At 64.2% G+C, this 11,687-nt stretch overlaps 1 protein-coding gene across 6 annotated transcripts in view; it reads right to left on the reverse strand.

Moving 5' to 3' along the window:
• Positions 1-576: 576 nt before the first annotated feature.
• SLC12A5 (solute carrier family 12 member 5) overlaps positions 577-11,687 on the reverse strand; it is a 30,163-nt gene continuing 19,052 nt past the window's right edge. For 2 of the 6 annotated variants that reach the window (XM_083801942.1, XM_083801945.1), the window contains exons 12-26: positions 11,357-11,531; positions 10,279-10,397; positions 9,815-9,913; positions 9,616-9,735; positions 9,278-9,382; positions 9,025-9,193; positions 8,004-8,199; positions 7,716-7,885; positions 7,489-7,620; positions 7,098-7,205; positions 6,819-6,941; positions 6,553-6,740; positions 6,284-6,298; positions 5,633-5,766; positions 577-5,173 (exon numbers count right to left, since the gene is read on the reverse strand). In XM_083801942.1, coding sequence (XP_083658068.1) covers positions 5,082-5,173; positions 5,633-5,766; positions 6,284-6,298; positions 6,553-6,740; positions 6,819-6,941; positions 7,098-7,205; positions 7,489-7,620; positions 7,716-7,885; positions 8,004-8,199; positions 9,025-9,193; positions 9,278-9,382; positions 9,616-9,735; positions 9,815-9,913; positions 10,279-10,397; positions 11,357-11,531 — 1,945 coding nt within the window. In that variant the 3' untranslated portion in view covers positions 577-5,081. The remainder of the gene's footprint in view (positions 5,174-5,632; positions 5,767-6,283; positions 6,299-6,552; positions 6,741-6,818; positions 6,942-7,097; positions 7,206-7,488; positions 7,621-7,715; positions 7,886-8,003; positions 8,200-9,024; positions 9,194-9,277; positions 9,383-9,615; positions 9,736-9,814; positions 9,914-10,278; positions 10,398-11,356; positions 11,532-11,687) is intronic. The other 4 variants (XM_083801944.1, XM_083801946.1, XM_083801943.1 and 1 more) reach the window with 3 other exon arrangements.

Raw genomic sequence — 11,687 nt, forward strand, 5'->3', positions numbered from 1 at the left:
GGCTTCGTCGGGCAGCGAGCTGACCCTGGCAGCCAGGAGAGCCAGTCCTGCCCTGGGTGCCTCAGGCACGGCACGGCTGCTGGCCAAGGAAAGGGGTCCTGCTCTGCTCGGCCTCGCCTCGAGCGCTGCGTGCACCACGGGACAAGGACATGAAGCTGTTAGGGAGGGACAGGACCCGAGGGAACGGCACGGAGCTGCAGCAGGGGAGGGTCAGGCGGGTGTCAGGGGAAGGTTCTGCACCCAGAGGCGGTCGGGCACTGAACAGGCTCCCCAGGTGACAGCACCGAGCTGCCGGAGTTCAAGGAGCGTTTGGACAGCGCTCAGACACGGGGTCTGGTTTTGGGTGGTCCTGTGCGGAGCCAGGAGTGGGACTTGGTGATCCTGGGGGGTCTGTTCCAACTTGAGATATTCTACAATTCCATAAACTGTGGCACTTAACGCCGTTCCTCTCATGCTTTGCTTCCTCTGCAATCTGATGCTCCAGTTGTTGGTTGCTCCTTGTTACTGAAATGGAGGCAGCCAAGTGCAAAGTAGCTGTGGAGACCCTGCAAGCAAGTGAAAACCCCATGCAAGTAGTGAAGGGTGTAATAAAATCATTTATTGCATTTTGTGCAGACAGGAGTCTAGAAAAATGAATACAGGTAAAGCAGTAAAGCATTAACAGGGAGCATTCAACAGCTGAGGAGCCACTCCTCCATTAATACCTGCACAGAGAACACAGGGTCTGTACTGAGGCGGCCTAACGCACAATACTGAAACAGTCACAGAAATTAAATGCAAGCCTAATACTCTTTTTTTCTTTTTTCTTTTTTCTTTTTTGGTTTGCAACCTGTTTTATTTACAAGGTTTTAAACTTAATTGCATTGCTCTGCACACAGATTCTCTAAAACACAAAGCATACTAGGTCACTACATGTCTATTGAAATATTGCACTCGAATAAAAGTCACTTGAATGGACGCAGAACATCTAGCTACAGTGATTAAAAGATTATTGAATGAACTGACTGGGTGATAACATTCATAACAAATATATTGCACATGTAGCACAGAAAGTGTTGTAACCAGCAACTCTCAGACCTGCCGGGCCTTCTGCTCGGTTTCAGTCCTGCTACAGAGGAGGGTCCCGACCCCCCCTGCGCCTCGCTGCGGCCCCGTGCAGTGGCTGCCTGGGGCAGCCTGGGGGTGCGGGGCCCCCCGGGGCAGAAATCGCCTCGTGCTCGCGCGTGTGCCGACAGGGAGCTCACGCTCCTGCCATGGACATCGTCTGCACCATGGCGAACAGCAGAAGGATGCTCCTTGGGGAAACTGAACACTCACAGAGGCCAAACGTGCAGGGCTGGGTTTGTAAACTAACATGCAGTGCTGTCTGCTAAAACTGGCCCTCTCCAGACCAAAGGCAAGTGAGAACTCACCGTGGAGACCAGCACCTTTCCTGCCGCAGCGAGTGCTGCCTGGCAGGGGATTGAGGCAGCCCAGGCTGTGCCAAGAGCTGTGCCCTGTTCTTGCTGGAGGATGAGGAAGGGAAATGCTTTGTTTCAGTGGGACTGATGGAAACAGCTCGCCTTTTGGCTCCCTGGAGGAACCAGGACTGCAGCTTTACCAAGGGAGGTTGAAACAGTGCAGAGGGGAGCGGGACCCGTTTGGTGCTGCTGGGAAGCGAAGAAGCAAACCCGCCTGCCGAGCAGCACACTGGCCTGGTGTCACCGCCGCTCAGCAGAGAATTTCTTCCCTGATAACCCGCGTGTGCAGCCAAAGGAAGAGCTCTGCCTGGCCCTGATGCTCCTGCCACTGGCTGCTGCTGCCATAACCCCTCTGCGCTCGGGCTCTCGCTGCTGCCTCCGTGTGCGGGAGCTGGCTGAGGCTCGCTGCTGGGCGGCCCCGCAGGGCCGGGGGGCAAAGCCGGGCTGTGACCAGAGGGTGACTGCGGAGGGGCAGCGTCGTCTGCAGGGGCAGAGCCGTTGGCGAGCGTTGTAGACCAAACAAGCGTGGTGCTAGCACATGAGATGAGTGGGCAGGTCAGCGTGCATGCCTCCTCTGGTACTGCAGAAGTGCTTCAAATACTTTGGGGAGGCTGAAAGCAGCACATGAGCTTGTGCATGGTGGTATAGGGGCAGAGCCTGGCAAAGCCTGTTTCCCACGGGATTGTCCTTGCCCCAGGCAAAAGGAACCTTTTACCTGTGGATGCCCCCTGCTCTTGTAAAAGCTCTGAGCGAGTGGCAGAGGCAGTGGCAGGACCAGGAGCACTGCTCGGTGTGTCTGTTCTGCTCATCAGCCCAGAGCCTTTGTGCTGAGACTGCGTCTCAGCCTGACTTTCCTCTTCTGTAAATGCTGGGCTCCCCTGGCAGCAGGGAACCAGTCTCTTGGCACTATCTATCTTCCACACCAGTCTGTGATGCAACCTGCTGCATCTGTGCAGCTAGCTGAGCTACCATGGCAGAAAGCCTGGCTGGGGCTGGGGCTGCTGCTGGAGAGAAGGGAGGCACTTTGGGAGTGATGGAAATGTAGGAGCAAGGTATAAACAGGCACAGATGTGCAGCTGGGGCTTGGTTTTGGTCTGGGAGTGTGTCCAAGTAGTCTCTTAAAGCAAAAAAAAAAAAAAAAAAAAAGCCAAAAAAAGAGCACGAACGAACCAAAACTTCTTTCTATCCAAGCAGCCCCATATAGCTTTGGCCTGGAACTGGAGGAGTAGAGAAGCTCTGCAGAGGAAGAGGGGACAGAGTTGTCCTGTGCAGAGGGAGCTTCCTGCCCTCCCGGAGGCTGGAGCTGGGGGCTGCAGCTGGCCCCAGCCCGTAGGACGGGTGGGCGAGCACGGGGCTGGCTGCCAGGGCCGCGGGGCTGGAGCAGGTGCCAAGCGCTGCCCAGCCGCCCAGGGGGTCGCTGCACAGGACCCGCTCCCTCCCTGCCGGCCGGGACGCTGCGGGCTGCACGGTGCCGCGGGGCGAGGGGAGGCGATGGGGCCGTCTGGAGGGGGCGGAGGAGGAGAGCTCCAGCGCTGGGCTCAGCTCTGGCCGGGTCACCCTCACTGTCCACCTCGCGTGGAGGGGACAACGTGCTGCTGTGCAGGGCCAGGCCGACACAAAGCAGCCAGCACTGCCAGGAGAGGGCAACTCTTAGCAGGCTGCACTTCGAGTGGAAGCTCAAATCTGCTGTGAAACAAGTTCAGAAAAGTCTGTAATTTCTTTTCCCTGAAACTCTTAAGAAGCTAAATCGAGAAGAGAATGAACCCACAACCTGGCCCGTTCCCAGGGACTGCTGGTGGCTGGGGAAGGCGACGGCCTTCACCACCACCCCAGGGCACTCGGTGCCGGCGGATGGGCGCCCTTTTCGTGCAGGAGCAGCCTGTCACACCTCCGTCCCCACAGCCTGGTGCTAGCATAGCCCTGCATCTCTCAGTATAGATATAGATCTCTATATATAGACTTCATCTGGTTCTATTAACATAAATATGATCACTTTAAAAATACACGTACTGTATTATGTACACTATGTACATGGGGCCGGGGCCGGATGACGGCACGCCATGGCTGCCCCCGGCACCGCTTCCTGCGTGGTTCCTGGAACCGTTCACATTTGTTAAAAGCTCCTCAGTTTCTCTGGCATGAGAGATGCTGTGGGGGACGGGGGTGGCTCTGCAGCTGCTGCCGAAGGAAGGACATGTTTGAGGGGCGTCCCACGCTGTCCCGCCGCGTCCTGCTGCCTGCTGCAGGGCTGTGGCGGGAGGGGACGGGCTCCGGACCGCGCCACCCTGGCCAGCGGCTCCAGGGGCTCTGGGTTCTGCCCCCGGCACTGCCCCAGCACCAGCGTGGCGCTGGGGAGCAGGAGCGCAGCCGCGAGTGCCAGGGGGGCACGGGGCCCCCTCAGCCACCTCCATGCTGCAGGGCCCAGCCAAAGCTGCCGCAGCAGGGCTGAGACCAGTCAAACAGACTTTGCATATGTTAAAAACTACCCGCAAATCCCAAGTTTCCTAGAGCCCCACGGCAGCACCTGTGCCTGCCTGGGGCCAGGGTTAGGGGCTAGGGTGAAGCCCTGCAGACGCAGCGGGACGTGGGGGACCTGTGGGCTGGTCAGCGTGGGGTCCAGACAGCCCCCAGAGCCCTCAGTGTGGCACGAGTTCTGCGCTCAGGCCACAAGCAGGCACAGGTGCCTGGGGTTGGTGGCACCCCCGCAGTACCGAGCGGCTCCGACTGACGCCGTGCACAGAGGGGGCATCTGCTCCACTGCAGACACTGTGGCTCCAGGCAGTGACTGCAGCACAAGAGCCAGGGCAGAGGGAGACGGGGTCAGCGGGGAGGGGGACAAGGATCATCGCCACCCACCCCAGGCCAGAGCTCATGCTGCAGTGGGATTGCAGCTCTCAGGCATCCCGACCCCCTCGGCTGCCCCCCACCCTCTGCCCCCTCCAAACCATCTCGAGTGCCTCTCCGTGAGCATGGCCCATGGCCTCCAGATGGGCAGCAGCGGTTGGGGCTCTCCAGGCCCAGCACAGTCAGGGGCCCCGGCCCTCCCAGGGCCAGCGGGCACCGCCAGAGGTGGGGAGAGGAGCATCCGGCGAGGAAAGCATGCTGGTGGCCTCTCTCTTCTCCCAGCACCTCCACAGAGAGGCAGGGCGTGAGCGTCAGGCATCGGGCAGTCACAGGGCACAGGCACATCCAGCCAAGCTCCGCAGGGGGGTAGCAGCACAGCAGGGGCCGGGAGCCCATCTCGGCACAGCTGCCCTCCTGCCTGGCTGGGGGGGCTGCGAGGAGCAGCGTGGGGGCTGGCAGCAGGGGCTGGCCCTGCTGGGGCCGGCGGTGGCGGCAGCGCTGGGCTCCGGTGCTCAGTCCGCGGTACACTGTATATATTTATATATAAACAAGGACAGCAGTGCTGTGACGTTGCAATGAGGAACAGCTGCTCTGGTGCTGGATGCTCCCGGAAGATCTGGTGCTGCAGTTCGAATGGAGAGATCAGGGGCACGGCTAAAGCCAGGTGAAGTTTTTGCGCACCGGCTGCCATCAGGCCTTCCCTCCTCCCCTCCAGGAGCGCGGTGCAGGGGGTGGCGGGGCTCTTGGGGTGTGGACAAACCTCTCTTGCGCGGTATTTCAGGAGTAGATGGTGATGACTTCCCGGCCCCCACCACGCACCAGAAGCACTCGGTCCAGGTGCTCTGTCAGCACCTCCAGAAACTCCATGTCTGCGTGGCTGTCAAGGAGGAATGCCAAGCGGGAGCACGGGGACAGCCCCGCACCCGGGGAGCCGAGCCTGCGGCACCTACACCCCGGCACCAGAGCTGGAGCTGGTGGGGTCGTGCATGAGCCAGGGCTGGGGCCAGAGCGCACGCCTGCGCTGGCTTCATGAGACTGGGACCACGTCTGAGCCCCTCGCAGCAGGCAGCCGCCCCCGCGATGAACCGGCACGCTCACATGCGGTGCAAGGCCGGGGGCCTGCCGCCCTCCACGGACACAGCGCAAGCGCCAGGCAGGCAGGCTGCTGCCATTGACGCGGTCGGGCTCAGGCAGAGGCAGAAGCCGCGGGAGTGCCCGGGCTCAAGCACCAGAACAGTACAAGAGCTCCGGCCCCCACCGGAGTCCCAGTCCCCGGCCCCCCACACCCTGCAGAGAGGCGCTGAGCCCCGGGGCAGCAGGAAGGATACAGTTTTCATCCCCTTTCCGGTTGCGGGGCGGCCCCGGCATGTTCAGCAGGACCAGTTTGGCATCCTGGGACTTTTTGACGATCACTTCGTTGAGCTTCACAGCTGTGTGCATCCTCCTCACGTTGGACTGGTTCCTGGGGAGACAGCACACGTGGGCACAGGGTCGAGCACAGCAGCCACATGCAGGACCCCAAGGGGCCACGGGGCAGGCATGGGGCGCAGGACCAGGCTGCGGCACGAGCTGCGGGCACACCGAGCCCTGCCTGGCACGGCCACTGGTGGGGCCAAGCCCACACCGGTGGCTGTGAGCTGCGGGGCTGCGCTCGGTGTGCCTGCTCTGCCTGCTCGGGCCGAGCCATGGGGGAAGCAGGAGCAGGCAGCACGAGCGAATCCATGCGCACCCGAGCCCAGGCTGTGGGCAGCTGCCCGCAGCACGACGGGGCCGGCTGGATGCCCGTGGGGCAGCAGTGCCCTCGCTCAGGGCTGGCAGCCGCTGCCCCCGCACCGCCGGGCTGAGCCGTGCCGTGCCGTGCCGTGCCGTGCCGTGCCGCCAGCAGCCGCTGTGGGCTCACAGAGCCGCCCTTGTGCACAGGGCCCGCGAGCAGCTGCCGGTTCCCCCACCCTGGCCCCAAAAACACCCCACATACTTACAGGTTCTCCCACTCTCTGCCAGGATCACGATGGGGTTGGGAAAAGAGAGAAAGGAAGAAGAAATGAGTGTCAGCCACGCACCCCAGAATCCCCCAGCACCCCGTCCTCCTGATGCCTCTGCATGGGGACCCCGACCTCCCCCTCCCGCCCACCCCCTCTGCACATGGGGGCTCAGAGCAAGGATGGAGCCAGCACAGCCAGCCCCTGCCTGCACCCATGGGCCTGGTCAAAGTGCACAGGGGACGGGGCAGCGGCATGTGGGGCCGTACGGCTTCATATTGAAGAAGTCCTTGATGCCCTCAGGGCTGACGGGGCTCTTGCTCTTGTTCTTCTCGGCCACGGTCTTCTCCTTGGTCCAGGTGAGATGCACTTTCTCAGGGGCCGTCTCTGCCTCATCGGCAGGGGACTGGGAGCTGCTGGAGAAGGTGGTGGCGTTTTTGTCGTGGATGAGCTGGACCTGCAGCAGAACAGAGGGGAATGGTGGGCAGGGGCCAGCGCTGGTGGCCAGGCCAGGACCCCTCGCACGGCGCCTCACCTCCTCCTCCGGCTTCTCCTCACCGTCGCCCACCTGCTCCTCGGGGACACTCAGGCGCAGGCGTGTGTTGGCTGGGTTCTTGCGTCGGATGGAGCCGCGAGACTCGTCCGTGATGCTCTGGATCTGTGCGGGATGGGGGGTCAGTGTGGGGAGCAGGGCAGAAGAGGGCTCGAGAGGAGGCCCCAGCCTGGAGCTCCCGCAGGACCAGCACGCGCAGAGGGGAGCTCAGGCACAGGCACCACGGAGCCAGCTCCCACCCAGGCTGTCCTGCGGCCTCACCTCCCGCTCCCGCTCGTTCTTGGTGAGGTGCATTTGCTTGAGGATCTGGGAGCGCTGCTCCATCACCAGCGTCTTCTCATAGGTGTAGGCAGAGATGTCACTCTCATGCTGTGGGATGGGGAAGCAGGAGAAACTGTGGGGCTTGGCGAGCAGCACTCCCTGCTCCCCACCCTGGCCCTGCGTGTTCCCATGGACCTGCGAGTCCCTGTGGTGCTGCACATCTTTGCGAGGCTGCCTACCTCCGCAGCTCTGCACATGACCGTGATGCTGTGTGCCCCTGTGCCCCCAGCCTCAAGAGCTCCGCGGTGCCGCACGTCCCCGTGGCAGGGTCTGGCTGCCCCTGCCAGGCGCAGCACCCTGGGCCATGGCACACCCCCAGCCCAGCACTCACCATCTCCACCACCTCCACCTCCGCTGTGATGCGCAGGTGGTACAGGAATGTCGTCAGGTCCTTCTTCATCTGGATGCTGTTGTCATCCATCTGTGCCACCGTGAAGATACGCATCTTGCACTTGCGCCAGACCTGTGAGGGAGGAAGGGCGGGAGGGAGGTGTGGGCACGGCATGGTGGGGACGGCCCTGGCCCCAGACCCCCTACCTATCCGCAGGGCAGAGCTACCTTGTGGTGCCGCAGGAGGAAGGGCAGCAGCATGAGCATCCCCCCGTCATGGACAATCCACCAGACGTCGATGTGGCCCTCCGAGAAGCGCTCCTGGTTGCCCGGGAACATGGCGACGTTCTTGGCCACCAGCAGGGCCAGGTGCCCGGCCGTGGTCTCTCGCACCAGCTCTGGGAGGGAGGGGAAGGGAAGGGCCACGTCAGCCGGGACTGCTCACGGCCGCGCCCCAGCGACGCCCGGGACAGGGACCGGAGGCGGGGGCACCCCGCCGGCTCCGCGCAGCCCTACCGATGAAGTTCCTCCAGGTCTGGTGGTCCTCCTTCTGGCGCCAGCTGCGGGGCCAGCCCACCAGCACCGTGTTGTGCTGCAGCCCGCCCAGCCCGCTGGACTGGATGAGGTGCGACATGCCGTCCCGCAGGTTGGAGGAGATCACCACTTGGCAGAAGCCCTTCACCTTCTCCGCTTCCATCAGGCGGCGGATGGACTGGCAGCGGGAGAGACGGCGTCAGGGAGCCCAGCCCTGAGACGGCGCCCGCCGCGCACAGCACCCGCCAGACCGGGGCTGCCCATGGGGCAGGTGGGATGCAGAGGGCTGGGCGCTGGGGGGGAGCGGGCTGTGGGGTGCGGGCTGTGGGGTGCGGGCTGTGGGGTGCGGGCTGTGGGGTGCGGCGCCCCACGGCAGGACGGCAGCTTGGGGCTGGGACAGAGGAGGCTCGTCTGCGAGCAGAGCTGGCGCGTGGCTCTGCGCCGTGCCGAGCTGAGGGTGTCCCCGTGCCAGGGCTCTGACGGGCGGCAGAGCAGCAATTAGAGTTATTTACTCAGAGAAATTATAACATGTCTGCATGGGAGAGAAACTGTTTGCTTCTGAGGGCTTAATCTCATTAATGTGCCGCCTGGCTGGTGCGGAGGTGCGGGGGGAGGAAGGGCTCTCGCTCTGGCGGTGAAAGGCTCCCTTTCTGCACAGCCCGATGCTGCGGCCACGAGGGCCGTGAGCAGGGCTGGGGCCACGGGGCCACAGCTGAGGGGCCGCTCAGCCCAGCAGCACAGCAGCCCCCCCGTTGGTGCTGTGCCGAGCCCTGCAGTGACAGCCAGGAGCCAGGACCAGCACCTGGCTGGTGCCAGGCGTGCTGGGGAGTGGTGCAGGTGTCCCAGAGGTTCCATTGCCCCCGCTGTGCCAGTGCTTTCCCAGTGCAGCCCCGCAGAAGGGCAGAAATGCCCCGTGGTCTGCAGGGACACTGGGGCAATGGCACGGAGCTGGCACCAGCCCCAGCGCAGGCGTCGGCGCAGGGAGGGACTGGCGAGCTCTCACCTCCTCCGCTCTCTGCGCCTGCGGGTGGTTGTCCAGGAAGGTCCCTTCCAGCACAGAGGCCACAATGGTGAGGCCCTTGCCTGCTTTGAGCTGTGAAGTGAAGGACAGGAGCTGTGGGTGCACCACGTTCTGCTCCTGATCCACACGGACCAGAACCAGCAGCTGGGGCCTGGAAGGAAGGTCCTGCAGTCAGCGCCTGCGGCCGCCCTGCCCCGCGCCACGCCACCGCCACCCCTCCACCCCGCGGCCTCACCTCCAGTTCTTGGTGTGGGGGGGCCCTTCCTCCAGCCGCAGCAGGGCGTAGCGGGCAGCGCTCAGCGACAGCCCCCGGATCCCGTCACCCCACTCCTTCTCCGCCCTGCAGCACAGGGCAGCGCGTCAGGGGATGCTCGTGGCTCCGGCCACCGGCGCCTGCGCCGCGGCAGCACCAGGAGCCCGCAAGCAACGGAGCAAGGCAAGAGGCGCTCAGCACCCAGAGCATCCCGGGGGGAGCAGGTGGGTTGTGCGGAGCTGAGGACCCCGGGCACTGCAGACCCTCCTGCAGGGTGGGTGGCGCTGGCCAGGATCTGCCAGCCCCTGAGCCGCCCTTACCCGCGGTACTCGATGTATTTGTAAATGAGGCCGGCGATCAGCATGGCGACCAGCGCGTAGTACCAGGAGCAGATGAACATCAGCGCCAGGCACAGGCTCATGCCCAGGAAAGAGAGGGTCCTGCAGAGGGCACCACGCCGTCAGAGCCCCACAGCGCGGGGCTGGGACCGGCCGTACGCCCGCCGCCCACCCGGCTTACCAGTGGTAGTAGCGGAAGCGTGGCCGCCAGTTGGGTGTCCGCAGCAGCGTCTGCACCGCGCAGGCCAGGTTGACGAACATGTAGCACATGAGGAAAAACCTGCGGGAGAGAAAGAGGCTGAGCCCGGCACACCGGGCGGCTGGGCTGGACCCGGGGTGCAGCCAGGCTCTGCTGCACGCCCCAACCCCACGGAGCCGGAGCCGGCCGGGGCCCTGCCCACGTGCACAGGGAGATGCTTCGCCCCAGCTGCGCTGGAACCAGTGGGGCCCCACACCCAGGGCCAATGTGGTGCACCCCCGGAGCGGCCTCTTTGGGGGTTAAGGGGCTGTGGGAGGCCGTGTGCTTGCCCCAGCCCTCCCCAAGCAGCAGAGACCTGCAGGGACAACCTGCCCGGCGGGGGCATGGAGTGCGAGGCCCGGCCGCCCCCTTGCTGAAGGTGCGTGTGGACAGAGCATGCTGCCTACATGGACAGGATAGGAGCCACCTCGTCCAGGGAAGCGATCAGGATCCCGATCTCACAGATGCAGGCGGTGAGCAGCAGAGCCCATGTGGGCTCCCCGTTGGCTTTGCCATGGCCGAAGACCTGGGAGCGGGGCAGGAGAGCAGAGCGTTAGGGGCTGGGCGGAGGCAGCTCCGTGCAGCCCGTGGACGCAGCACGCAGCCTGGCCCCAGCACAGGTGGTGGAGGCCAAGCTCCAGCTTGGGAAGGGGCCCAGGTTCAGTGTGCCACAGATGTACCGGTGCCATGCACCTCCTGGCCGAGCTGCTCTTGGGGCGGTGACGGAGCTGGGGAGCAGGGGCCAGCGGTGCAGGGAGTGTCCCCACACACCATCCAGAGGCTCCTCGGCACAGCCCCACAGGGCCAGACCCCCCCCCATGTACCAGAGGCTCCACGAACTGGTGCAGGTCCCACAGGGAAGTGGTGACAGGGCCAGCAGCACGGGTACAGTCCTGTTCCTGAGAGCCAGCAGCCCGGCCTGCCCCCAGGGGCTGCAGAGCAGCCCCGGCCCCCGGGACCCTCGCCAGGATGCCAGGCAGGCGCATCTCCTGCAGCTGCGGGGGCGCGGGGAGAGGGGCAGGCAGCGGCTGAGGGAAGGGTCTGGGGGGGGGCTGCGGACGCATGTCTGGGCGCATTAGAGGGCGCAGGCTGCAGTCCTTGTGAGAACGCTCAGAACATGGCTGGCAGGGTGGAGGAGCACAGTTAAAATTAGCCTGCTCTTCCCTGGGGGGAGCTGTCGGTTTGGATTTGGAGAGACGAGGTTGTGAAAACGCGTCTTCAGAGAGCAGATAAAATATTAAGCGGCACAGCAGCAGGGGGGAGGGGGATCCTGACCTTTCCCAGCACTCTCCTCCCACTGACATGTCGCGTCCAAACCCATCACGGTCGCCACAGCGCCGGTGCCCGCGGGACGAGGGCAGGCTGCTGGGCTGCTCTGCTGGCAGCGGTGCCGGGCCGGCAGCGTGGGTGCCCCGGGAGTGCCGCCGGGGGGACGGGCAGGGGATGCTGCGGATCAGCAGCTGCACGGGGTCTGGGGACACTTACCCTGAGGAAGGGCACAATCCCATCCCTGGAGATGGCTTGCAGGAGGCGGGGGGCTCCGGTGAGGCTCTGCAGCCCAGCCCCACACGTGGAGAAGAAGGAGCCGATGACAATGACCCATGGGGACGGCCATGCCAGGGTGCCAACCACCAGGTTCCCATTGACAGCTTCACCAAACCTGCAGAGCACCAGCACCGCTCACAGCTCCGTGCCCTGGCCGAGCCCCAGCCGCCCTCGCCCTGAGAGTGTCGGTGTGGTGCTGTTGGTGCAGGGCCAGCTGCCGGCGGCCGGCTGGCCACCATGGGACACGGCCAGCGAGGGCCGGGCCGGGATG

This window comes from Anser anser (genome assembly GCF_964211835.1).
Source record: "Anser anser genome assembly, chromosome: 16".
In the NCBI taxonomy this organism is placed as follows: domain Eukaryota; kingdom Metazoa; phylum Chordata; class Aves; order Anseriformes; family Anatidae; genus Anser; species Anser anser.